General features: G+C 35.6%; 2 protein-coding genes across 2 annotated transcripts in view; one reads left to right on the plus strand and one right to left on the minus strand.

The window, feature by feature from the left end:
- LOC129003262 (isoaspartyl peptidase/L-asparaginase-like) overlaps window positions 1-27,085 on the minus strand; it is a 91,648-nt gene extending 64,563 nt beyond the window's left edge. Inside the window, exon 1 of the mRNA XM_054431556.1 lies at window positions 27,045-27,085. The gene's annotated coding sequence lies outside the window, so the exon portion shown is untranslated. The remainder of the gene's footprint in view (window positions 1-27,044) is intronic.
- The window catches only part of LOC129002528 (tubby-related protein 4-like), a 69,116-nt gene continuing 52,826 nt past the window's right edge, over window positions 11,422-27,711 (plus strand). The window contains exons 1-4 of the mRNA XM_054430397.1: window positions 11,422-11,915; window positions 14,037-14,201; window positions 20,349-20,531; window positions 27,060-27,167. Coding sequence (XP_054286372.1) covers window positions 11,820-11,915; window positions 14,037-14,201; window positions 20,349-20,531; window positions 27,060-27,167 — 552 coding nt within the window. The 5' untranslated portion in view covers window positions 11,422-11,819. The remainder of the gene's footprint in view (window positions 11,916-14,036; window positions 14,202-20,348; window positions 20,532-27,059; window positions 27,168-27,711) is intronic.

Genomic DNA, 27,711 nt, shown 5'->3' on the forward strand with positions numbered 1-27,711 from the left:
GCAACCTGTTCGCAAACAGCTATAACGGGTACTAGATTAGGAACGTAATTTGGCGCAGACGTGCGTGGTAGCGGCGCACGTCTGACGTGCGAATAGCCACTGCCTATAGTGACGTGAAGCTGGCCCGCCCATTCCAACACACTTTTTTTAAAATGTATACAAAAAAGTGTGATCTTTATAACGGCTATTAAAAATAAGTGTGCTCTTATAAATTGTATTTGGGCGGGCCAGAATCACGACTGGCTCGAATTTCAGCTACAGATCTATAAATCATACCAAAAAACTGTGCTGAAAGTGTGCTCACAGAAATCATAAATAAAAAAAAGTGTGCTACCCCCGTTACTAAACAAACAACACCTAAATAGTAAGGGTAATAAAATGACCCAGCCCAACCCATTTCAGCTACAGATCTATAAGCCATACCAAAAAACTGTGCTGAAAGTGTGCTCACAGGAATCATTAATTAAAAAAAGTGTGCCACCCCCGTTACTAAACAAACAACCCCTAACTTGTAAGGGTAATAGAATGACCCAGCCCGCCCATTTCAGCTACAGATCTATAAGCCATACAAAAAAACTGTGCTGAAAGTGTGCTCACGGAATCATCAATAAAAAAAGTGTGCCGCCCCCGTTACTAAACAAACAACCCCTAACTTGTAAGGGTAATAGAATGACCCAGCCCGCCCATTTCAGCTACAGATCTATAAACCATACCAAAAAAACTGTGCTGAAAGTGTGCTCACAGGAATCATCAATAAAAAAGTGTGCCGCCTCCGTTACTAAACAAACAACCCTTAAATGGTAAGGGGAATAAAATGACCCAGCCCAACCCATTTCAGCTACAGATCTATAAGCCATACCAAAAAACTGTGCTGAAAGTGTGCTCACAGGAATCATTAATAAAAAAAAGTGTGCCACCCCCGTTACTAAACAAACAACCCCGAAATGGTAAGGGTAATAAAATGACCCAGCCTGCCAATTTCAGCTACAGATCTATAAATCATACCAAAAAACTGTGCTGAAAGTGTGCTCACAGAAATCATTAATAAAAAAAAGTGTGCCACCCCCGTTACTAAACAAACAACCCCTAAATGGTAAGGGTAATAAAATGACCCAGCCTGCCAATATCAGCTAAAGATCTATAAACCATACCAAAAAAACTGTGCTGAAAGTGTGGTCGCAGGAATAATTAATAAAAAAAGTGTGCCGCCCTCGTTACTAAACAAACAACCCCTAACTTGTTAGGGTAATAAAATGACCCAGCCCACCCATTTCAGCTACAGATCTATAAACCATGCCATTAATAACAAAAAGTGTGCCCACTACCAATCGTATGTAATTTAGCCACACATAGTAAATATTAAAATCAATGTATATAGTCTGGATAGTCAACCTGCCCGCCACCCCCATGGTAGAAGGAAAGCCACCCCAGCAGCCTGTAAGCTATTTAATTGCTACAGATTTAATGATTAGCCATGGCCCAACTGCGACTTTAAATGTCATATTATTTTTGTTTTTAATTCAATTGTCAAGAAAATAAAAGTGTTTACATACGAAAAGGAGCATTATATAACTACTTTTTTATTTTGGTTTTAATCGAAAGGAATATTGTTTAACATTTTAATATATCTTGAAAATTACTTATTTTTTTTAAATACTGTATTTATTAAAAATTACATACACACTTTGATTGGTTTCCAGCCTGAACGATCTTTTTAAATAGTTTTAGCGAATTTCCCTATAGGGAAGTAGCTATTACCGTAGGTGGCACGGTAAGACCTAGACCCGGGACCGATTTACTTTTTCATTTTGATGTCCCCAGAGGCCAAAAACACCATTCGTTCAAATTTTTATATATGTATATATATATATATATATAGACTTTTATATATATATATATATATATATATACGTCCGTGAACGCGATAACTTGAGTAATTTTTGTCCGATTTTGATGAAATTTGGTTTAAAGGTGTAAAGCGGGATAAACTTGAATGAGTTCGCAAACCAGCACGATCGGACCATGGGAACGGGGCTTTGCGGGGGGTTTTATGGGGTAAAAATAGGTTTTTCTCACTTTTGACCCTCAAAACACAAAATTTCCCGATTTCTCTTTAGACCTTTTTAAAGAGCTTAAAAAAACAAATAATTTAGTATATAAAAGTATTTTTATTCGATTATTAGTAACGGAGAAAATTAAAAAAAATTTAAATTTAAAATTCCCATGTTATTCTTATGGAGAATATTGTCAAATGTTGTAGTTTGCTTGTTTATGGATATATTTTGATCAAACTTGGCAAATTTATTTATTTTGTACTAAGCTATCAATATTTTACTCAAAAACACACTTTACTAGTTTCCTTGTAGCAGCAAACCTAGGTACTCGTTAAACCTAATGTTATTAAAATATATTTAACTGAAAATCAATTCAGACAAATGGAAATTCGCTTAGTCGGCAGGTTTGCTGTGGCGGGGGTATTTATTTACCAATTTAATGATTACAGTTAACAGCTTTATTATGGGACTTCCACTTTTAAAAGCTAGATTTTGTAATGTATAACACACTCTAAATAACACACTAAATAACACACTCTATTATGGTACACTGACTTAAAATTATTCAGAGAATTCAATAGATAATGGTTTACACCATACCATTATAATCTATGGTTTATTAAGGTTGCAGTGATAATCTATATATTCTATTGATTTTGGATAATCTTCATTTATTTGCAAAGTGTAAGGAGTGCGTGGGCCGGTCACATGAAAGCTGTCACCGAGCGCAACGGTGGCGCCACCTCACGTACAGATAATAGGTACTATAGACAGGGTTGGCGCTTTCAAGACCGTGGCCTATACAAGCGTAGCTTGGGGGTTGTGCTCGTGCTGTGCTCCCATCAATTTCAGGGTGGCGAGGTATTCAGGTATTCAGAGTGTTCAAAAAAGGTGGGGACATATTTTACCTAGTGATTCATCGTGTCAAAATAAACTTTAAAAATAAAAAAAACTTTTCCAACCGATGTTTATGAAAAAAGATTCATCTTGATTCACCTTAAAATAACGTGTATTGGTGCTCCAAAAAAGGAAGCAATGCGATTAATGCGAATAATGTAGACATTCAAACATGGGGAAACTCCAGAGGAACTTTCTTTAGATTATGACATAGATAAAACAGATGATAAGTAGATTTCTTATCCTTATGGAACAGCTGAAGCCAGTTTCATTGTTAACTCTGTCCGGTGCACTGTAGAGTTCGTGTTTTGTTTACAGTTTGTTTCTTGCTGTTTCAAGTAATTTAAAACCACGTTTAACCAAACTAACACTGTTACCCATCCCGTTTGACTTCATAAGTATTAATAAAACTATTGATTGGTTATTTTAAGCTGAAATAAACAATACAGAATATAGTGTAACAAACAATAATAATAAGCACAACTGAGGTATTTTTAACAGAAGGTATATGGAAAGTTAACTTTAGAAAGGAATTTCTCGTCATGACGAACATTTTAAGTATAAAGTTTATAGGGGTGTGACTTATTTACTTTTCTCAAAAGTTCATGGGTACTCTATTGGGATTTCTATGGATAAAACGTTATAATCATAAACAATAACTCGTCCTATGGTTATATAACCAAACAAATAACTTCTTGATCAGCATTGTACGTGTTATTAAATTTACGGAAAGTAAATAAAAGAAACGTCTTATAACACTTAAAACATTAGTACGCTTATACTGTTACTCACAAGACGGTAAATATACAAAAAAGGTGGTAAGTGGTGATCGATTTCGATTGGACACTCCAATCATCATCAGATCCAATAGGCGAATCTATCACCTTACCATCTTACCATCTTGCCATATCTTACCACCTTACCACCTTTTAGCGAATTTCCCTATAGGGAAGTAGCTATTACCGTAGGTGGCACGGTAAGACCTAGACCCGGGACCGATTTACTTTTTCATTTTGATGTCCCCAGAGGCCAAAAACACCATTCGTTCAAATTTTTATATATGTATATATATATAGACTTATATATATATATATATATATATACGTCCGTGAACGCGATAACTTGAGTAATTTTTGTCCGATTTTGATGAAATTTGGTTTAAAGGTGTAAAGCGGGATAAACTTGAATGAGTTCGCGAACCAGCACGATCGGACCATGGGAACGGGGCTTTACGGGGGGTTTTATGGGGTAAAAATTGGTTTTTCTGACTTTTGACCCTCAAAACACAAAATTTCCCGATTTCTCTTTAGACCTTTTTAAAATGCTTAAAAAAACAAATAATTTAGTATATAAAAGTATTTTTGTTCGATTATTAGTAACGGAGAAAATTAAAAAAATTGTAAATTTAAAATTCCCATGTTATTCTTATAGAGAATATTGTCAAATGTTGTAGTTTGCTTGTTTATGGATATATTTTGATCAAACTTGGCAAATTTATTTATTTTGTACTAAGCTATCAATATTTTACTCAAAAACACACTTTATTAGTTTCCTTGTTAAAATGTATTTAACTGAAAATCAATTCAGACAAATGGAAATTCGCTTAGTCGGCAGGTTTGCTGCGGCGGGGGTATTTTGTATATTTACCGTCTTGTGAGCAGGCCGCGGCCTTGTAGAATTGGCAACGTTGCAAGTGGTGCTGTCACTGCTGTCCAACCCCGGAAGTCCCATAAGATAACATGGAAAGCAAGTGACACCAGCTCAGTAATTTACGGATTATTTATTTAAATTTAAATGTATGATTATAAATCCATTAAAATATTTAATATAAAACATATAGTGTTCTAAACCAAAACGATTTTAATTGAAAATCTATTCCTACAATCAAACCGGAGTCGTTTTTTATAGCCCTAACCTACTAGCCCCGTGACCAATCCGTCCAATGTTTTACTCCTAGCCTATCCTATTCTAAAAAAATTCGCATTTCAAAACTAGGTAAGTTAGCCCGGTTTTAGCCTTGTAGTTCAAAATAATTTATCTTCTCGCAACTCTGACTGTTCTGTTGGTTAGTAGGCTACTTAATAGTTAAAGGAAAATGCAAGATTTACTTGACAGAAAGCAGGGCCGTCCAGAAAGCTCACTAACTTAGTAGCCTAGTAAACAAAAATTCTGATAAGGTTATACCAGTCTACCAGTAACAGTGGCAGTAGAGCAATGTGTTTAAAAAATCTTGTGAAGCTACAGTTTCACCCTAACCGTTGAAAGAAAAACCTCTAATCTAAAAACTCATTAGGCCTATTTCTTTTTCTTATGGCTTTGGCTTTGGTTGGACTAGGTAAGTTACAAGGATGATCAAATAAAAATTTCATCTCAGTCTCCCAAGCTGATTTAAGTTAGAGCTAGCCTATGTTAGGGGATATGGTAATTATAAATCACTTTTGAAACTTTAGAGTAATATGCCTAACTTAGGTAGGCCAAATAGTTTAGGCCTACAGGCCTGTCATTGGCATCTACTGGTACAGCTAAGCTAACACAAGCTTTGATATTGGTATAGGCTAGTTGATGGGTTTAAAGTTGTTTGTGATAGGCCTAACACTATCTTAGGCCTAGGCTATTAACTTTAGGAATATTATGCGATATTTTGGTTATTCAACAGGGTTAGCTTAGTTGACGTGTCATCTACTGGAAAATGTCCTGTCAACATTAAGTGTGTAAGCCTAAACCCTTTATTTTAACTTAAATAAGCTGCACTTTAGTCTCTGTCCTACACTCATTCAAATGATAAATATCTATATAACTTAAGCCTTAAGGCCTAGATTAGCCTATTTGATATACCGTACCGATTATTTCATTTGGCCAGTTAGGTTAGGTTAACCTAACTAACACATCGCTGGTCTCGGTCACGAAGGAGGTAATTGAATTAGGTAGTTAAAATTGTTCTTTATGTAAGAGCAAACTAAGTTAACTTACAGAAGACTGTTGAAGATGTGACAGTAGGGTTGTAAGTGGCTAAGTTTAGTGTTGCAAAACAAAATTATAGGATCATAGGCTACTTAACTTAACTCACAGCCAATTGTAGAATTAAGTTTAGACCTAGCCTATGTAACTAGACTTGTCAAACTCACAAACGTTTAATAGCCTCTAGAGTTCTGTTGTTCTGTTCGTGGTTCTGTTCTAATAGTTTTTAAACGTCGTCTGCGTCGAGCGGTTAGGTCTGATAGAGTGACCATAGAGTAGCGAATTAAAGGAATGAGAGTGAAAAATGTCTTTAACATCAACATAATCAATACTCTTTGGCCTCAGTATCTATGCAAAACTGCAAAGAAAAATTATAAAACAGCTGCGTCTAGATTTTGGCTTCATACAAGTAGGCCTAGTTAAGTCTAATTTATTTTTAAACTTTAGTTCAAAAGACGTTGTTAAGAGTAAGGTTGTGATAAAAATCACTATCGCTCAAGAAATATATAAGTAGCGAGGAAAGTAGCTAATATTCCGCTACAACTACTTAAAAAAAGTAGCTCGCTACTTCTCTAGCTACAAAATTTGAAAAGAAGCATAGCTACAGCTAACACTACAAAAAAAACAGCGCGCTACTTGTAGCGCGCTAATTCCCAACACTGCTCAGGACTATAGGCTTATCATCGTATACTTAATATTCATTAATATCTGTCAAATTTGTATTTTATCTATTTAATTGGTCTATTCATATAGGTATTTTGAAAATAATCCTTCCATAAGATAGATAAATACCGGTACATAGGCCTAACTCTTCACTGAGCTAAGTGGGTTATATTGGGTATTTTCACCAGTGAAGTGGGTAAAATTAAGTTACCAAAGTAAATTAGAAACCATGTTTATTCGTGTTATTCACTATTTATGAAGTACAAGTAATACAGTGATGTTGAGATGCCTCGAGCATGTGTTGTTCCTGGTTGCAAATCAAATTATAGAAATAGTGTAAAAGATGAAGGAGTTACTAGTACATTTTCTTTCCGAAGAATCCTGAATTGTGTAGGGCGTGGATTCGTGCAATTTCTAGAACAGATTGGGAACCCAATGCAAGCTCTGTGGTATGTATTAAACATTTTCATGAGGATGATGTAAGTTTGACTGAAAAGTTCCAAGACAATGGGGAATGGCATGAAAGGCGTAAATCTCATCAACTCGATCCATTCCAACGGCAGGTTTTTATTATCTGAAATAAGAACAAAAAATATTCATAGAGCATTAATTAATAAACAATTACAGTACTAGAAATTATCTATAAGTATAAAAGAGGATGTTTGTATATATATTTGGCAGTGATAAACTTAGACACCGCTGAACCGATTGCCACGAAACTTGGTACATACGTGTAGAATTTCATGGAATAGGTTTATACACCATCAATTTCGTGATCCGTCCAATCGGCTCCGCCCCAGTGGCTCTGGAGTTTCCCATGTTAACCTTATGAGAAATGGAATTAATGAATCTTAACAGCTGTTTCAATTAAACAAGTTGGTTCTGTTCTATAATGTTCAATAGCATTAAAGTTACAAGGATTACCAACAGGGTGCAGCACTATTATTTCTTTTACATTTATGTATGTAAAAGATTGACAGCTAATTAACAGTTAATTAACATTAATTTAGCTAATTAACATTAGCTTATTAACAGCTAATTTTCAACCAAAAGGTGAGTGAACATAGCGAACGAACTTCAAACAGGACGTGATTGAGCCATGCGAACAAGCTCACTTGTGAAGTTAAACGGGGCAAGGCCCGTGGGTACAGCTAGTTGGATATATATGTATCTGGCTGAAAAAATTAAAGTGTTAATTCTCAAGCTAACACTGTTTACTACACTCCAATGTATCTAATGAAAATTGATAAAATCATGTTGACCTAATAAACTCTATTAGTTCTCCACACCATCTAGGTACAAACTATTTTCAATTTATTCATCACAACCATTTAATGCAACCATAGTGGAACATTTTTACAAAATTTCAAAGTTATAGGCCTAGCTCAAACAGTTAAGGAGTCATGAATGTTTATGTAAAAATCAAATACAAAAACATAGACCGAAAACGGAATGAGATAGGTCACATGTTATAGTACGTTTTTTGTTTCTTTTGACATGCTGAACTGTGGATAGTTCCATCGTGTCCGCCATACAAACTGTGTCAGTGTGTCGGTTTATCCAGTATGTGAACGAATGTGGCCGGCCAATAGCTTTTTAAATGTATATAAATGTGCTTGTATCTATGTGTAAATTTGAGCTTTATGTGTCGACTCGTATATACTGCATATACATTTTGATGAAGACCTCTGTCGGATTATAGACTCTCCAGTTTGATGTGGATTTGATAATGGGTCTTTGACGCGAAGCTAGTCATCCCCAGACTAATTTTTTAAGACTGAAAACGCGTGATGAGGTACGTAAGTTTTATACGGTTTATAGACTTGTTCTTTCACTAAAAAATCCCAATAAAGACTTAATACTTTTGAAAATAAAATATTAAGAAGCGTTTTTTGGACCAATAAAAGATAAGTTTTGTGGAGAATAAAAAAATAGGGCGTTGAGGGAATTTCATAGAGAACTAGATAGGTACCTATTGCGGTAGTGGCAAGTAGAAGGTTGAGATAGCTGGGCCACATTCAAAAGACAGGTGAAAGAGAGATAGTAAAGCATGTGATAAGAGGTACTATGGAGGATAGGAGACCATTGGGAAGACCAAGGATGCAATGGATTAATAAAGTTACAAAAGTCCTAAGGAGAATGGGAGGAAACCTAGAGCTGGCAGAAGATGGAGGATCCTGGAGGCACATTGTTGGCGAGGCCAAAGACCGCCTAGGGTTTAAATGGCCACAGGAGTGCGTAAGTAAGTAACGGTAGGGTAGATAATATAACGGCTGTGATCTCGGGTATTATTCATGATGACATTATAATAAATTATAAATCCACACTAAGACAAATTTATTTCTACTGAAGCTAATGGTTACCCGTCTCAGGTAGGCTAATCTGTTAGATATTATATAAGTTAGGTAGGCTATATCATTTACTGTTATGTCTATTGAGCTATTATGAATGTTTAGTCTATGTTTAACCAGTTTAACATTAGACAACAATGTAACAATAAGTTTAATAGATCACCACTAGTGATATGGGTAGCTATTATAAACTAATTAATTAGGCCCAAATGTAATAAAAAAAAAAATAAAAAATAAAATTTTTTTTAAATAAAAAACTATTTTGAATTACACTTTTAATTAGTCTGCAAGCTGTAAATAATTAACACATTCCGCTGCTGAAAACCTTTAAACAGGCGCTCGCCAATTGCGGCGAGGCCTGGGCGGAGCCCCGACGCGCTAACTGAATCAGCGATCGCTATTGGTATTGAAATATCTCAGTAAGACGAATCACAAAAGAGCAGTGGTGATTGTTCTGCGTTACTCCGAAAGTGGACGTAGTTCACTGAAACACCCAAAGGTAGCAGCACTGCCTGGATCAATAACCAGAGTCTTTGTAATACGGCTCGAATTGAGATATCCCCGAAAACGGGACAAAAGCATTGCCAGACGGGATTTTACGGGCAATTTTTGTACCAACCTACACCAGAATAAAGCTCGCATTATAAGCTACAGGCTGGTAAAGATTACAACGTTCCCCGGACAATGGCTGAACCACACTGATCCGGCAAACAATGCAATGCGCGCTCCCCCACCGGTGGACCCGCCGCATTGAATGTGTTAAAATGCAGTTGAATTTTTTTAATTCAAATTTTTAGTTTAATTGGTTAATAATAGTTACCCAGATCAAACAACTGATTTTTCCGTTCCCTTTAAACAATTGTAAAAAACAAGATTGCACCTTTATTACATCGAAATTCAAACAAGTTTATGCATTTCAACTCACTCTTTCATTTAGGCTGATACCAATAATTGGCAAAGCCATGTAGGTACGGATGTAATTTCATTAAACTTACCAACATTAAGTAGCATTTGCATTTGTTTGGTTTAGCCTTGCTCGGTCCCCATATTTTTTCTGAATGGAAAAATGTTGTAGCAATTAGTTCAACCACCATCCTCCTAGTTACTAGTTACATCTACTGTAGATGTACTGTTGTAGAAATCTTTCACCCATGCTGTTCAGCAATCCAACCTGGTAAAACATAAATGAGTTAGATGATCTCTACTACATACATTGACATCCAGACAAGTTTTTTTTTTATTCAACTCTTTCATTTAGGGCTGATACCAATAATTGGCGAAGCCATTAAGGTTAAGATTTAATTATCCTACATTGAACCATTGAGCCTGCATGCCTGTTACTTAATTCCCTAAGCATTAAATGATCATGGTAGACTAAATAGGTTATCAGTTAGATGTCCACAGTGAAGCCTAGCCTAGGCACTCCCTGATACTACTTGTCTGGACAAAAATTTAGAGAAACTAACTATGTAATGCTTCTATAGGCTATGTCTAACCCACGAATACAGTACTAACTTAACTTAGAACAGGAACAGGCCAATGATAGGCTTTAAACGAACAGACACGGTATGGATCATAAATTTAATGTCTATAATGCTGTAAAGTTAAGACAATAGGTCAGTAGCACGAATACTTCCGTGAAGGTCATTTTGTTGTTCAATTATTACTTTAAAAAATACATTTAAATTTATCTGCGTTCAACTTTATGAAGGGATTAAATATACGCAATTTATGGATGCTACTTTCAGATCTATGTTGGCTATATTTATAAAGACAATGCCTAGACCAAACTACAAAATAGGCTTACTTAATAAGTTAATAAATACATTGGCAATTTGACAATAAGATTAGAACTGAAATCTGAGCTGGTTCTTTAATCTATAGTTTTTAGTTTTTGTTACCAAAATCAAACTTACGTATTGTTGCTGATAAAACTCGATTCTTCAAATGATTTAGATAAATAATAATTAACTTAGCATATTTTGTGAAAATAATGTACTGTACAAGTTGAATAACAACAGACTACTTCTACTTGATTATACAACTGTACTTTACTTACTTGTCTGGTCTGCATTCTGCAAGTGCAAGTGCAGTGCAAAGTGTGTAAATATTAAAAGTGCGTGTCGGCGTCGGCTGCTTCCAATCCAAACAAAATGTAAACAAAACAGTCACGTGACACAGCACCACTTGCGACGTTGCCAGTTCGATGGCCGCGGCCTGCTCAACAGTATAAGCGTAAATATATGTTTTAAGTGTTATAAGACGTTTCTTTTATTTACTTTCCATAACCAAACAGTAAAGCACAAAACATGAAATTAACCCTAAAATAATAGAAACAAAGTTTCGTCGACACTAGCGTGACGTGTCACCAAACACTATATATAGTGTGTTGATGGTTCATGTTTGATTGCTTCCAATTTTCCAAAATAAATAAGAGAGAAGAATAAAAAGAGTATTTGACTTTAAAATCAATAACCAGTTAGCTTCTGCTAGGAATTTATAAATACATAGCTAGCAATAGTTCGTAGTTATAGTAGGGTAACTTACTTTAAACTTTTGGTAAATCTGAGACATCGCGAATTTTGCAGCTTAGAAGTTTTATTTTAAGTACCTTGCTAAAACGTTGTGTTTTTAGATAGGAGGTAGTACAATTTAGCTGTTAATTAAGTATGGAACTACGTGCAACAGGACAATTCTATTTTGATTCATGCAGATACAATGGACAGTGTTTGTTGTAGATCTTATCTTTCCATAACTAAATTAAATAAGCTACCTATAATAATGATTTTTTCTGAAAAGAAATTACTCCCGGAAATAAGATTTTTCAATCACTCCTAGTAGTTTTGAAATTTTACTAGACATTGAAGTAGATAGGCTAGCTAACTAACTTAAAGTAATGCACTTACATTTTGAAAAAAATACCAACACAAAATGTGATTGCACTATTCTTTCCCTGTCGTGGATGGGAAAAGTTCCTGATGAATTACCAGAGGTAAGTCTATCCTCTAATATGTCATACAAACGTCAGGCATAGGCTATAGATTTTAAATGTAGTCATAGGCTGGATAACTTAGTGGATAGTTGAAGTGGATTTGAAAGCTTTGCATACACACTCTAAAATACCGTAGTTATTTTTACGGAAATTATTTAGATGGGGGTGACCAAGCGTTCTATAATAAGTTATATATCATTGGAAACTAGATTTTTACCTGAAAATAATGGTGCAAAAATTTTTCTGCTGCCACAAAAACTGAATTTGCTACGATATTTTTAAGTTTATTACTGTAATACCTCTTGTTGGCTGGTCTCTGTCGCCATAACTGTACTGTGAATTGACTGACCAACACAAACATGAACGATTGAAATTGAAAGGATCGTCTAGGGATGAAGAAGAAACCTAATATGACAAAGAGTAAGTTTATACAAAGAGGATAAAGAGGTAGAGACATTTATAAATTCAACTAAGCGTTGATTATGAACTACTTCAGTTCTTATTTAGACATGTGAGGGGTAGGTTGGGTGTTATGCGGACTCGTGACTGTATTAAGTGTTTTGAAGTTAGGTTAGATTGGAAGGTAAAGTTTAGGTTAATGAACCGAGTTGTTGATTTAGGCTATATTATCTCCAGACTGGGCTGCACTTTACTTGACGTCCTACACTCATTCGAATGAAAATATCGATCGATATATCGATTAATCGATTGCTTCATTCGATATATCATTTGGTTAGTTAGGTAAGGTTAACCTAACCTAACTAACCAAACGATATATCGAATGAAACAATCAAATGAAAATATCGAATCGAAAAAACAATCGAATGAGTGTAGGATGTCAAGTAAAGTGCAGCCCCAGACTGTTTATGCACGTTGTTAAAAGTACTACAAACACAACAAATAATAATTTCAAAAATGCGCAGCATTGTATTTGACATTTATAAATATGTGGAGAGAATAAATAGCTACTTGTAAGATTTAAAACGAAAAACGTAGAGCGCATGCAATAGATAATAATAGTTCAATAAGTGAAGATAATTGTAAATTAGCTAGGCCTAATAAATTATTTTTTAATTTATAGTGCGTTTAAAAACGTTGAATTTTTAAAAAGTCTTTTTATTTATAATTTATAATAGTAGTGTATTATGTACATGTCTGATCTTCCCACGTATGATGCTATCACGACCCATACATTATCTTTAGCACGCCGATCTTTATACAGACTGTTCTTCAAGTCGTAAATGGCAGAATGAGGTGCTACAGCTCATCAGAGAGCTTTTCATCTTCTTCAGGGGTAAAAAGCAGTTTTGTATTCTTTAAGGACATTACGACCAAAACAATTCCACACTCAACACAAATCGCTCAGCGACTGCGACTCTGACTCCCCTCAGAGCAGACCCGCTACAGTCGCTGAGTTCAGCCGCTAGCTGCTCCAGTCGCAGTTGCGTCAAGGACAATGGTCCCATTTGAAACAACGCTAGCCAGTGCTCAGCTACTATCGCTCAGCTACTATCGCTGAGCTACTATCGCAAGAGTCGCTTCAGGGACAATGCACCTTAACTTATGCTGTTCTTCTCATACATTTATACACTGTTCTGTGATGATGACACCAAACAGCTCCATGGACCTAGTATGGGTTGGTGGGTGTAGGAAAGTAATTCCAAGAGGGCAGGGCAGTCAATCAAGCATCATTTAGGCATCGTAATTTAAAGAAATATTATGTGTTGAATATTCCTTTGTACTGTACGGTAGCCTATCTCCAAGATGGAAAGGTGATGCTGCACAGCAATGATGTTTACTGTTACTTCCAAGGACCGGTAGTTAAGTTAAGAAACATTCCTGTAATACATCATCCACAGGGATCTCAATCTGTTGTATAACATTTGCATTTTTCTTTGACAATGGGGTAAAACTAGATAAAAATAGGCATAATTAAACTAAGTTACTGAATAATCCATGTAGCTCCAAGGGTTGACAGTTGGTATGTATACAATGAATTATTGTGGATGGAATAGGTTTTAGAATTAGAAAGTGGACAGTTGATACTTCAATATTTTATGTTATGACAAGTGTCTGTCTTTAAATAACATGGCTAGTAAGTGCAATTTTACAACTTGACAGGATGAAGGATGGAAACTCAACCGCACTAACTATTACCAAGAGGGATGGCTGGCCACAGGGAATGTACGAGGAATCGTTGGTGTCACGTTTACTACTTCCCATTGCAACAAGGCCCTAGAGACACCTCCACGCACCAACTACAACTTGAGGGGTCATCGCTCAGAGGTAACAAAATATAACCAACACAACATACATCAATTATCAATTATTTAAGTAGGGGACGCCACTACGTCGTATTTTAACCCAAATATGAATGAAGGATGAGTGTAGTATGAGTGGTGCGATCTTTTAGTGACTAAGGCCGACATATTCCTTAGACACAGCTGTTGTTAATTAATAGCTTAATTAATCAAGATCTGGCTTATCAGTATATTTAGAAGGCTTCATTTACCACATAAACACACGACACATAATATGCCTACATAGCATTAAATACGCCTACATAAAATACCTATGCCGCAGCAAACCGGCAGACTAAGTGAATTTCCATCTGCCTATTTCGACTTTCACTTAAATCTATTTTAAAAATCAGATTACGTTTAATGAGTACCTAGGTTTGCTGCTACAGGAGAGTAATAAAGTGCGTATATCCATAAACGTTTATCATATATCCGTTCATCCATATCCATAAACAAGCAAACTACAACAGTTTACTTATTCTCCATAAGAATAACATGGACATTTTAAGTTAACAATTTTTTTAATTTTCTCTTTGACACAACCAATAATTGTACGGTACAAAAACACTTCAACATACCAAATTGTTTGTTTTCTTAAGCTTCTCAAAATAGTTTAGAGATAAATTCGATTATTTTATGTTTTGAGCGTCAAAAATGGGAAAGACAAATTTTTACCCATAAAACCCTCCCATGGTCCAATCATGCTGATTCGCAAACTCATTCAAGTTTATCCCGCCCTAAACCTTCAAGCTAAATTTCATCAAAATTGGACAAAAATTACTCGAGTTGGGCTACAGTATCATAGGCGGTCATAGGCCTAAAACTATTTGAACAAATAGTGTTTTTGCCTTGTGGAGGCATCAAAATAAAAAGTAAATCGATCCATGGCCTAGGTCACCTATGTAATGCTACTTCCCTATAGGGAAATGAAAGACTTTTGGGTGAAAATTTTGGGGGGTTACCATAACAGTAAATTTAATGTAGACCTACTACAGTCCAACCTCAGTATAACGAATCTGAAGGGACCGAACTGAATATTCGTTATATCAAGGATTTCGTTAAAAACGAGGTTCGTTATATAGAGGTTAGGTTTTGCAGGAATTTTGCTAAGTCGAGGTTCAGAACCAGCGTCGATCAAAATAGGTCGGGATTTGACCTCATTAAAATACAGTAGCCTACAATTAAAGTAGCATAGGCTACAATACTTTACAGTACAGTGTTTACATTGTACAGTAGAACCTAAATTATCCGGCATAATAAAGGAGAGGGATCTTAAATATTGTGCAATCATGACAATGGCATTGACCTTGGTACAGGTTAAAACTGTAAGTTTAAAATCACAGCTTGTTCTAACCCTCCTAAAACCTAGCCAAACACTTTATTGCGTAGTCATAAACCATGTAAAGAACAAAACAAAACAGTAGAAAGTTTTGTAAGCTACTGCTCGCGATAGGCCGGTAGGCTACTTACGGTACAGTACTGGTTTATCACAACAGAGGAATGTCAATAATAATCATTAACTATAGCATTGGTGTTGCTAGTTGAAACAAATCGTATTGAAAACGATAAATTATTAGATAAGTCATTATAAAAGTGTATAATCATAGCCAACTTAAGGATAATAAAAACACTCGTAAAAGGAATATTAAAATAACGATGTTGTTATTCTTTCTCTTTGGTTTTGTTTTTATATTCTTTCTTAGGTTTCTCTTTATCCAAAAATTGTACAATTCACCATAGTTATCCCATACCGCCCAATCACAGCTTAACCTTTTGGGGTCTTTTTAATTCATTACTAGTTAGCCCCGTTAGGCCTCTTTAATCTACTGCCAGCCTGCTCAAGAGGTCTTATTTGATTTTCAGCCAAATAGCATGTTTTTTACTGATATTCAAATATCTAATCTTGTATGCAGCCAATTGTCATGGAAATTATATTTTTCTTGTTCTAAACAAGATATAGAATCTAGAAAAAATAAAGATATACATTGAAAAAAATTTTACATGTATGTATGTATATATATATCCTATTGAAATAAACAAATAAAACGATAATTTATAATTTATACAGTGTTTTTTTCCATATGTCCATGTATTTTGGGTTCAAATTACTCTAAATAGGTGCCTAATTGAAAGAACTATTATAAAAGTTATAAATTGAACCTATGTATTCAATTTATTAGTTGTACATAGCAGTAAATAAATGTAAATAGACGGCAAATACTATTCGCAAATAAAAGCTAATCTAACAAACTTACCAGTCAGAAATTAAGTTGAACTAAATTACTGGTGTTGGTTAGGCTTGATTCATTGTCTCACTTCCTTATTGACATAAAATTCCACAGCAGTTTATGGGATGCTAAAATAATAGTTATATACATAGTAAAATTCACAAAGAAAACAAATAAAAAAATTGAAAAAATTAAGTTTTTTCTCCTAAAAGAATTGTTCTAATAACTAAAAGGCCTATTATTGTTTTGTAGTTTATTTTGAATCTAGTTTAGGCCTATTGTCTTGTGTAAGGGGCCTAACTTCAATTTTTGAACTTTTTGTTTGTATGATATTTGTCAAAACAGTTGTTCGGATGAAGTCCGGGTTTGCTAGGACACGTAGCACAGTAAAAACTGGTCTCCTTTCGCCCTCCTGGAACCTTTCTGTTGGAACAAACTGCACAGTCTTTAGTTTTTTTCCCTTCTTGTACTTTCAGGGAATGGTACATCCCATTCAATCTAACACCATCATCTCCTTCTGCAGAGTGGCGACGACCCCGTTTGCGGCTTAGGTTTCGGACATCACCAACCAGTTCTTTTATAAGTTCTTTTCTGTACGTTGAATGGATAACTGGTCTCAAATTGTTTTTTTCTCTTTCAATATTGTACAAAATGAAACTATTTACTATTGACACTTCTAGAATCCAAAAATACAATTTTCTCCACCACTTCAAACTTTTTTTGGCAAAGCCGTAGCTGGTGCAATAATGATCATTCCGGTCGACGCCCCCCATCTTGGCTGTATAGTCACATATTGCTATAGGCTTAGGGATGGTTTCCACAACATTTGTTTTGACAACTCTTCTTATTAGTTGAGTTTTAGGGTTGTGATTCGTACTCATTAGACACACATCCCGCTTATCCTTCCATGCAAGGGCTAGAACATCTTCTTCTTTATGTTTGAACGCAATAACAGCGTGTTTAGCAAGTCGTTTCAAAGCCTTTTTCTTCATACACTTTGGAAGGAGTTTTCTTTTTAAGTCTAAAGTTCCAGTCAAGTAAATGCCTAAAGCTTTTAGTTCTAAGGCAAGGTCTAGGATTGTGTACAACCGATCGGTATATAAGACGTAACCAGTTCGTTGAGTAGAATTTTGTAAATTGACAACCAATTGGTAGATAATTCTTGTAGTGAATGGCAGATCTGGTCTAATTAGACTATTTGTTGTCAATGATCCATAGTAAGGTATCAGACTGCATACGTATCCATTCAAAGAATCAGCTAAAACATACAGTCTCAGGCCCCATTTCACTGGTTTCTTAGGGTTATACATCTTGAAAGCAACTCTACCCTTAAAACTAACCGTAGATTCATCAGCAGATAGGAACTGATATGGCCTATATAATTCTAAAAACTTGGAACCAACATAATCCAACACATTTCTAAGCTTACTAGCCCTTGAGTGCATTCCTCGAACATTAGGAGAAGGGGGTGATACATGTAGTGCCCAAAATATCTGTAGGTATCTTTTACGTGAAAAAACGTCTTTGAAAAAAGAGCTGGAATCCACCCAATTATCTGAAAAAAAATCTTTCAGGGTTGTCTTGGCTTGTCTACCCATGTTCAGCAACACACCATGAAAAACCATAATTTCATTTGCCGTTACATCTTTCCAATCCCACCAAATACTATTTTTTCTGAGAGGTGTAATTTTGGCTATCTTTTCCTTGATGTAACGATTCGTCTCATTAGCAATTTCCTCAAACAATTCTAGAGTAAAAAACAACATAAAAAATTGTAAAGGTGTGGTAGGCCTAGGCTGATTTTGAGGAGGAATGAAACCACAATTTTCGTTGGAAAAATCATTGATTTGAAAATCTGGGGTATCATCGTCCCAAACATCCCACACATCGTCGGGTGTTGCAACCAGAGGTGATTGGGGCCTACGGCCACGTCTACGTATAGGTTCAGGCCTACCTGGATCTAGATCGTCTTCCACTATTTCCTCTTCAAACTCACTTTCTTCGTGGTCACTATTCTCATTACCACTTTCCACCTCACTATTGTTATCATCATCGGACAATATAAAATCCGGATCAATGTCGTCGTCGTCCACTTCACTATAACTATCTAACAAGCCATCAATTTCCTCTTCATCAAGATAGTCTCCACCACCACCACTTGTTGACGCCATTTAGACCAGTTTTTATGTAAAACAGTTAAAAAAGAGTTCTTCAATAAACTAAAAAACAGTAACTAAAAACTTCGTAAACATGAACCAAAACATCAACACTACTTTTTGGTTACGACGACAGACACTGTTGTGTTGCTAGGCAGTGAAAGTGAAACAGCGTCGAACAAATAGTCAGCTGTTTGCATAGAGTAAAACACGCTTTAAACGCAATACTTTGCTTCTAAATTACTCTCGGCATTATTGTCAGTAGTTCGAAGATCACAGTCCATACAATAAACAGACGTCAGATGGTCAAAACCGAAAATAAAGTGACGTAACATTTTGTCGGACTGAATCCGACAACGGACTGGAACAGCCATATTGCTATGTCGGACTCAGTTCGCCTACGGACCGGAACGGCCATTTTGCTATGTCGGACTGAGTTCGCCTACGGACCTCAAAAGGTTAAAACATTACGTCGTCATCAGTCCTCCCTCAGAGAATGAAATCAGTTCTCAGTTACAAGTTGCAACATAGCCCGCGCAGCGACATCAGACAAAGATGTAAAACGGAGCAGACGAATGTTAGCGCAAGCGATGACGTGACCTTTCCATTTCATTTGATAAAGAAACAGATTTTCCCAAAACAATAATTGGGTGGGGGATTTGTTATATCGAGGGAAAGACGTAGACAATTCATTATGCAGAGGTTAAATTCGCAATGTAGAGGTTCTGACAATGATAAATTCGTTATATTGAGGTGTCTTATTTTAGCCGAAATCACAAAAAATTCGTTAAATCAAGGTCTTTGTTATGGTTTGTTCGTTATGTAGAGGTAAAATATACATTGTGTCTTATGGAGAGTTCTAGGGGATTAAAAAAAATTCGTTATATCAAGGAATTCGTTATAACGAGGTTCGTTATATCAAGGTAAGACTGTATCATAATAAGAAATTGACTTGCTATGTCCATCCAAAAAAGACTTTGTTAACATTTATGACATCCATTATTTCTGTAAAATCAAATCTTGATTATTGACCTACTTGTTTCATGTTGATAATAAATTTGTTGTTTTACGCTACCGGTAAATAATAAAATATTAATAAACATTTTTTAGCTGGTATAATTTATGCAAATGCATTAAGATGTGTAGCACAGTTAACTTAATTGAAAATCCTATTTCAACAAATAATTAAATAAATAAAAATAAGACTCAACTCTTTTGTTCACCATCCCCCCCCCCCCCCCCCCCCCCGCCCCACCGTATGAAAGTGGTTTTGCTTTCTAATAAGTAGCTTTTGAGACTCTTTAATTAAATACAGTAGAACCTCTTTAATCCGAACCCCTGTAATCCGAACGTCCACTAATCCGAACGCCTCATTACTGTACTCTATACACAGTACAGTAGTTCTTTATTGTATACTGTATTTATTTATGTACGCACCGTAATTATTTCGATTGTAATGTACAGTAGGTACTGATAATTCCCTATGTTTACTACTGTATCAAATAAACACTGTATTTTACTTTATAAAGCATTTTTCACTTTTCCCTACCTATTGTTATGTAAAAACAACAATATGTTCTGTAATCCAAACTATTCAATAGTCCGAACTACCCCCGGTCCCAATTAGTTCGGATTAAAGAGGTTCTACTGTATACTATTTTCCTGAATGGGCCTACTGTACATGTTATGGATATGTTACATTAAAATGTAGGTTCCAGAATGTTACTGAACTATAAATTTCCATTTCAGGTAATCCTGGTGAAATGGAACGAACCCTACCAGAAGTTAGCATCATGTGACAGCTCAGGAGTAATATTTGTGTGGATCAAGTACGAGGGTCGCTGGAGTATTGAGCTGATCAATGACCGTAATACTCGAGTCACACACTTCAGCTGGTCACACGACGGCCGCATGGCCCTCATCTGCTATCAGGCTAGTTACAGAGTATCTTGAGTCCCTATTTTCATTGCTCCTATATTATTTGGGAAAGGGACAGTCGCGTCGCCCTGTAATCCACATACTTGGATGGAGGTCACGAATTGTAGATATATAATTTATATTTTTATAGGCATGCACTGTGGATGTGATACTCCCTGGTGCAGATTAACAACTGCACTAGTGAACCCATATTACATAAAAAAAAAAAAATATCCACATAATGACCATAAACAATTTAGTTACCGGTACCTGTGAATAAACCGAGAAAATACAGAGTTATTTTGTTAAACTTTGTACAACAAAATGTACAGTTCTACTGGATTGATTTGGTTGATTAATGTGTTGTTGGAAAGCTTAATTCGTGTAGATTTGCAAATAATTATGAGTTAGATTTTTGCCTATTAAAGATTTGTGGTGAAAAAGTAAAACCACAAGAATACATTAAAAATGTTTTTTTTTTAAGTTTCTATTTTCAGCTAAGTTCAGGCTGCATTAAGGCCGTGTCACACGTAGCTAGTTTGCTCGCCCCTACTAGAGTAGGGCGCAACTAGCACCCGCTGGCGAGTAAAAATTTAGTAGCGCGAGTAATAGGACATGTTCTATTTTTGAAGTGACTAGTCACTGGTAGCCGAGCAATTTTGGTACCAATTTGGGTACGATTTGAATATTATAGTACGATTGAGGGTCCTCAATTGCTAGTTCTTTTTATAAGCGTGGCTGAGGCACCAAAAGTATGTCTCCTTACTATCCAATCTCATACCCACTTCCGTTTATTTTTATTATATTCCTTGTGGTGCGCTACGAAACAACTCATCAGTCCCCACACAGTTCTCTTACACCTAACAACGAGAGACGTCATAAGGCCTGTTGGCTTATCCCCACTGTTGACATGGCAATGCTTTAAACCACTAGAAGCACAATAGAAGCATTTCACTGTACACACTACTACTAGTCGCCTGGTGTGACTGCAACAACGAGATTATCGGAGAGTGCGAGTAGTAAGTAGCCGCTACTAGTAGTGACGAGCAAAGTCGCAAAATATGACACGGCCTTTAGCCAAGTTTAGGCTGCTATTATTGAGTATTTTCAAGAAATTCATGATAGTAATTTTAGGAAATCTATTCTCTTTTAGAATATCGCCTTCCACTTTGGTTGATTTCCTGACCATTTAAAAGTTATTTGCAAAAAAGCTAAGCAACCTATGAATGCTATCATAGAACCAACTTGTGCAGTTGAAACAGCTGACAAAATTCTTTAATTCCTTTTAAATATGAATACTCATAAGGTTAACATGGGAAACTCCAGAGCCACTGGGGCGGAGCCCGAAATGATTTTTGAGATAAGAATATGTCTATATGTTAATCGGGAATGTGAGCTATCGTCATACCAAATTTCAACCTTGTCGGTTTAGTATTTTCGCGTTTACTTGTCACAAACATCCTTCCAAACTTTCTCACTTATAATACAGTCTAACCTCGATAAAACGAACCTCGAATTCCTTGATATAACGATTTTTTTTAAATCCCCTAGAACTCTCCGTAAGACACAATGTATATTTTACCTCTACATAACGAACAAACCATAACAACGACCTTGATTTAACGAAATTTTGTGATTTCGGCTAAAAAAAGACACCTCAATATAACGAATTTATCATTGTCAGAACCTCTACATTGCGAATTTAACCTCTGCATAACGAATTGTCTACGTCTTTCTCTCGATATAACAAATCCCCCACCCAATTATTGTTTTGGGAAAATCTGTTTTTTTTATCAAATGAAATGGAAAGGTCACGTCATCGCTTGCGCTAACATTCGTCTGCTCCGTTTCACATCCTTTTGTCTGCTGTCGCTGCGCGCGTTATGTTGCAACTGAGAACTGATTTCATTCACTGACTACTGATGATGACGTAATGTTTAGTAGCTGTGATTGGGCAATATGGGATAGCTATGGTGAATTGTACAATTTTTGGATAAAGAGAAACCTAAGAAAGAATATAAAAACAAAACCAAAAAGAAAGAATAGCAACATCGTTATTTTCACATTCCTTTTACGAGTGTTTTTATTATCCTTAAGTTGGCTATGATTATACACTTTTATAATGGCTTATCTAATAATTTTTTGTTTTCATTCGATTTGTTTCAACTAGCAATACTAATGCTACAGTAGATGATTATTATTGAGATTCCTCTGTTGTGATAAATCAGTACTGTACTGTAAGTAGCCTACCGACCTAACACGAGCAGTAACTTACAAAACTCTCTACTGTTTTGTTTTGTTCTATACGTGGTTTATGACTATACAATACAGTGTTTGGCTAGGTTTTAGGAGGGTTAGATTAAGCTGTGATTTGAAACATACAGTTTGTAGCCTATACCAAGGTCAATGCCATTGTCATGATTGCGCAATATTCAAGATCCCTCCCCTTTATTATGCCGTATAATTTAGATTCTACTGTACAATGTAAACACTGTACTGTAAAGTATTGTAGCCTATGCTACTTTAATTGTACTGTATTTAATGAGGTCAAATCCCGACCTATATTGATTGACCGACGCTGGTTCTGAACCTCGACTTAGTGAAATTCCTGCAAACCTAACCTCTATATAACGAACATCGTTTTAACGAAATCCTTGATATAACGAATATTCAGTTCGGTCCCTTCAGATTCGTTATACTGAGGTTGGACTGTATTAGTAGGATTAATTAATTTACTAGTGTAGGCTACATGTTGCTCGAATTCGAGCAATTGCAAAGTATTACAGGAGTTATTTCAAAACAAATAACAGTCATATTTACAATTAATTTAAAAGAGTCAATTCAAAGATTACTGGTGTGTAACTCAGACCATGTTTATATTCATTATTATTCGTTTATATTCGTCTGTTCTGTAGCTGCACGATAACGCCTGCACCGCCTCCTGTCTATGTTTCGTTGTCGTCGCGTCGGATGCATTTAAAAGAAAAAAAAACAACATATAAACAAATTATAACTACATAAAACAACGATAAATGCACAAATTTAAGTTACAATCATGCTAACACGATCCGTCATAGCGACACAAAACAATGATGAGTACACAAATTTAAGATACAACCATACTAACACGATCCGTCTTGGGGGTAATGTTTACATAAACTCAAATAGTAAATAAATGTACTCATTGCGTTTCATTGAATTGAAAAATTAATAACAGCAATTAAATTAAACAGCTGATCAAAATGTAAACAATTGTTCTCCATAAGGATAACATGGGAACTTTCAAAGCCACTGGGGCAGAGCCCAAGGGACTTTTTCAAAAATGTAAGGCAGGTTTGCAAATCTGCACGACACGCTCTTTCCAATGAGACGTCAATGGATAAAACCGGTTAAGAAATGGCGGAGGAGTTCAACCGACGAAGTTTCATGTAGCGTATTAATTATATAGATTAATTAACAGCTGGTTTTATGACCCTAATAATGCCTAATTTATGCCCTAATGGAGTGTTTATAAAAAATACTGGAAGTAATTTTTTTGGATTTTAATTACATTTGAAAAGGTCTACCATCTCACAAACTTTATAATAGCCTATATATTACTGAAATACAGTACTTGACTTGAATAAAAGGTATAACGACTTTTTAAACTTATCTTTTTACATAAATTTATTTGTTAAGTCTTTATTCTGTGTCCTTACATTGATTTCCTCCTACTTTTAACCATTGCAAACTCATCTATTAAGCAGGGTGTCTACCAACCGGGAAATCCGGGAAAACCGGGAATTGTACTTAATTTTTTACTGGCCATGAAATGTACGGGAATTGTCCTTAAATGCCAGACTATGTCCTTAAATTTTTAATGGGCCATAATTTTATCGATCGCTAGTTTGTTAGGAGCACATAAAAGGTTTATCAGATGTTTGTTTACATTTTCATAATTTATTACTAGAGTAATAAAAACCCCAATAAAAACCAAATATGCAATAAAAACCCCATTAGAATTCTCAAACCCATTAATATTTTATCACAACAATCAAGTGTCAAATCAAGTACTTCCAAGAACTGTTGACTCAGTAGTAGTTTAGCTCATAAAAGCTGTATGACTTTTATCCCTTACAACATTTATTTATTACTAGGGTAATCATTATTAGATCCCAAACATATTTTATCATGGAAATAATAGTTTTATAATGGCTGTTAAATTTCGCTTCTTACTTGTACTTCAATTTGCCGCTGGCCATTGCCTAGTGCCATAAAACTGTTTATGGTTTCATATAAAACATGTAACTAATCTTAAACATAACTAAGTTAAACCCTTTTTCTATGGATATTTTATCTTTCAATTGCAAAACCAAAAGCATCGGTTGTTTGCATTAAATTTTTATCACTACGTAGGCCTACTTGGTTTCAAATGATGTCATAGCATTTTCTGTATCTTTGTACATTGTTGGCAGTCAGGTTTCAATTTTTTTTATTTCCCATATTTATTTATTGAGTTGTATGCTTTAAGCAATCTAAATCTTATGAACTAGAATGATGATATTGTTTGTAGTGACTTTGCTGATATTATAACCTCATTGTTTGTTACTCAGTTAATATAGGCCCTCCTAAATAGTTAGGTCTAGGCCTGGGTATTTTGATTCTTTGAAAGTGCTGTAAAATTACTAAGAAAATGTAATTGAGCCTAAGATAAAGTAATGATTGCTATGTGTCGATATTAACTTTGCAGATGAAAAGACAATAATCTTACTCTGTGCTTACTGGTAGCCGCTTACCATACCGATTTTGTACCTAGAACCGAGTTACAATATATTCATTATGCATTAAAGATTTTTTTTTCAAAAGTAGTCGAGAACCTAACGTTGTGCCAGGGTGAATAATGCCAAATTAATCCGCCTGGATCGGATAAGCTATGTTATGATGTTTCCGTGACCGATGGAGATATTTAGGATTTTGTCGCTATTGCAGGAGACAATGATTGCATTTTCTGTTACACTATAAAAGCTGTACCTAAAGTATATGTTTGTTTACTTTCAATAAGTTTCTATTTTGAAATTTAATTCTTGTCTATTATTATTTACTTTTCTCTCTGGAACAACTACGAAGAACAAGATTAATACAGTTTGACAAATCAGGAATATTATTCTGCAATCACGCCGACAAAGGTCCTTAAATGTACGGGAATTGTCCATGAATTTTTTATCCAGAATGTAGTAGACACCCTGATTAAGTCATTAATTTTTATTGGATCACTGTTCGAAAGTTCATTCTCTATGTGTAGAAGAGCTAACGAGTTCAATCTATCTTCGTTCATTCTGGATCTAAGGCGAGATTTTATTCCTTTTACAACAGAAAATGAACATTCTGCTGAGCAGTTTGAAACAACTGTGCACAAATACCTATGAAGAGCTATGTCTACGTTTGGAAATATCAATTTGAGATTCTGTTCTGTTTTACCATCGATAAGGGGTTGTACTTAACACCGTCACTCTTCAGAAGGCCAGAAAAGTGCACACACTCATTTACAAATTATTTTTCTAGATAATTTTCATAAAAAGATTTAAGTATTTCAGCTCCATCAATGATAGTTTCAACTGAAGATGACAACAGGTTATTGAAAACTGAGAAGCAATAAATTGACTTAAACTGTGATATTTTTCAACCTCTAAAACAAAAATTTTAAAAATCCAAAAAGCAATTCACACGGAAAATATATGTTATTTAAGTATCACAGGCCTATACAATTTTCTGCTCGGTAATCAAGCTTAGGGTGAATGATTAACATGCTTCAACATAAACCCATGTGTTTGCTGATCGGTGCAAGGACATGTTTAGACTGGCATCTGACGGTCAACAACAATGCAAAATTATTGACTCCTGCCGACTCTTAAATATGTCAGTGTCCTTTGACCGTCATTTTCCGTCACCACCATGCCGTTGCGGTCGCGTCTACAGTACTACATTACTAACGTGGCAGCGGCGGCGGCACCCGTAAGCGGTGGCACCCGTAAGCGGCTGGACACGTAAGCGGCAGCACTCGTCAGGGGTGTGCCGCCCCAAGGTTGCTGGCCTAGTGTGCCTAATGAAAATCCGTCCCTGTCTCTTGGACTTTATGAGTAGGGATTGTTAGTAATACAAAAATGGTTGTAGGTAAAGTATTGTACGCAACTTGCGTAATTAGCCTTTATGACACTCGTAGAAGTTTTAAAAGCACTTAAAAGCTAAGGCTCGTAACTTAAATTTTCTACTTATATCCTAAAGACTATCTTTACGCGATTGTTGCATAAATACCGTAACAGCTGATTGTTGCATAAATACTGTAACAGCTGATTGTTGCATAAATACTGTAACAGCTGATTGTTGTATTGTTATTTCTTTGATAGTTCTTTGTTTAATTTTTGCATTTGTGGAAGCATACATCATAATGTACTATTATTCAAGAGACCGTTGTATTTAAACACAATGGGCTCTGTTCTACTGTGACATAATTAACAAGTAAATACAATAATTATTACTAATGTAACTTACCTATTGTCATTGCAGGATGGATTTGTCCTTGTGGGGTCAGTGGCAGGACAGCGCTACTGGTCATCAATGCTGAACCTCGAATGTATCATCACTTGTGGAATTTGGACTCCCGACGACCAACAGGTAGGTAAAACTAATTTCACTTTAACCCTCCGAGCGTCACTCGTCGAAAAATCGACGCGCGACACACTTTTTGTAGTGTCACGTGTCAATTTTTCGACGCACGAACATCGTTTACGGCGAAGGCTCTATGACTGACTGAATCGGATTGAACTGAATCGAGTTTGGTATCGTTCTTTTCATTATATTCTAAGCTTTCTCCAGAGGTCTGTCTCTAAGCGCTTTATGTTCTCCGAGCCGATCGAATTGTAGCAGACAGCTGACGTGCGTATTTGTAAACAGGTTAGTTAACCTCGGACCGATGACTGATGTGTTTTATTATGTTTATCATTGTTTTAGTGTTAAAAATCAAAAGTAGTGATATACATGGTGCATTATAAGAAGATTTAAGTGATTTTGAAGGGCTGGTTGATGATCCTGAAGAAGTAGGTAGTGATATTGATGTAAATTATCAGCCAGATTCCTAGCTATGGTTAGGCTATGCATTCTTAGCTAAACGCTATGTACTGAAATCTGTTTTTTGCCCATAACTTATTTATTTGCAAAT

The sequence above is a fragment of the Macrosteles quadrilineatus genome, unplaced genomic scaffold (genome assembly GCF_028750875.1).
Source record: "Macrosteles quadrilineatus isolate MER2022 unplaced genomic scaffold, UCM_ALF_1.0 Scaffold_9__3_contigs__length_116548681, whole genome shotgun sequence".
NCBI lineage: Eukaryota > Metazoa > Arthropoda > Insecta > Hemiptera > Cicadellidae > Macrosteles > Macrosteles quadrilineatus.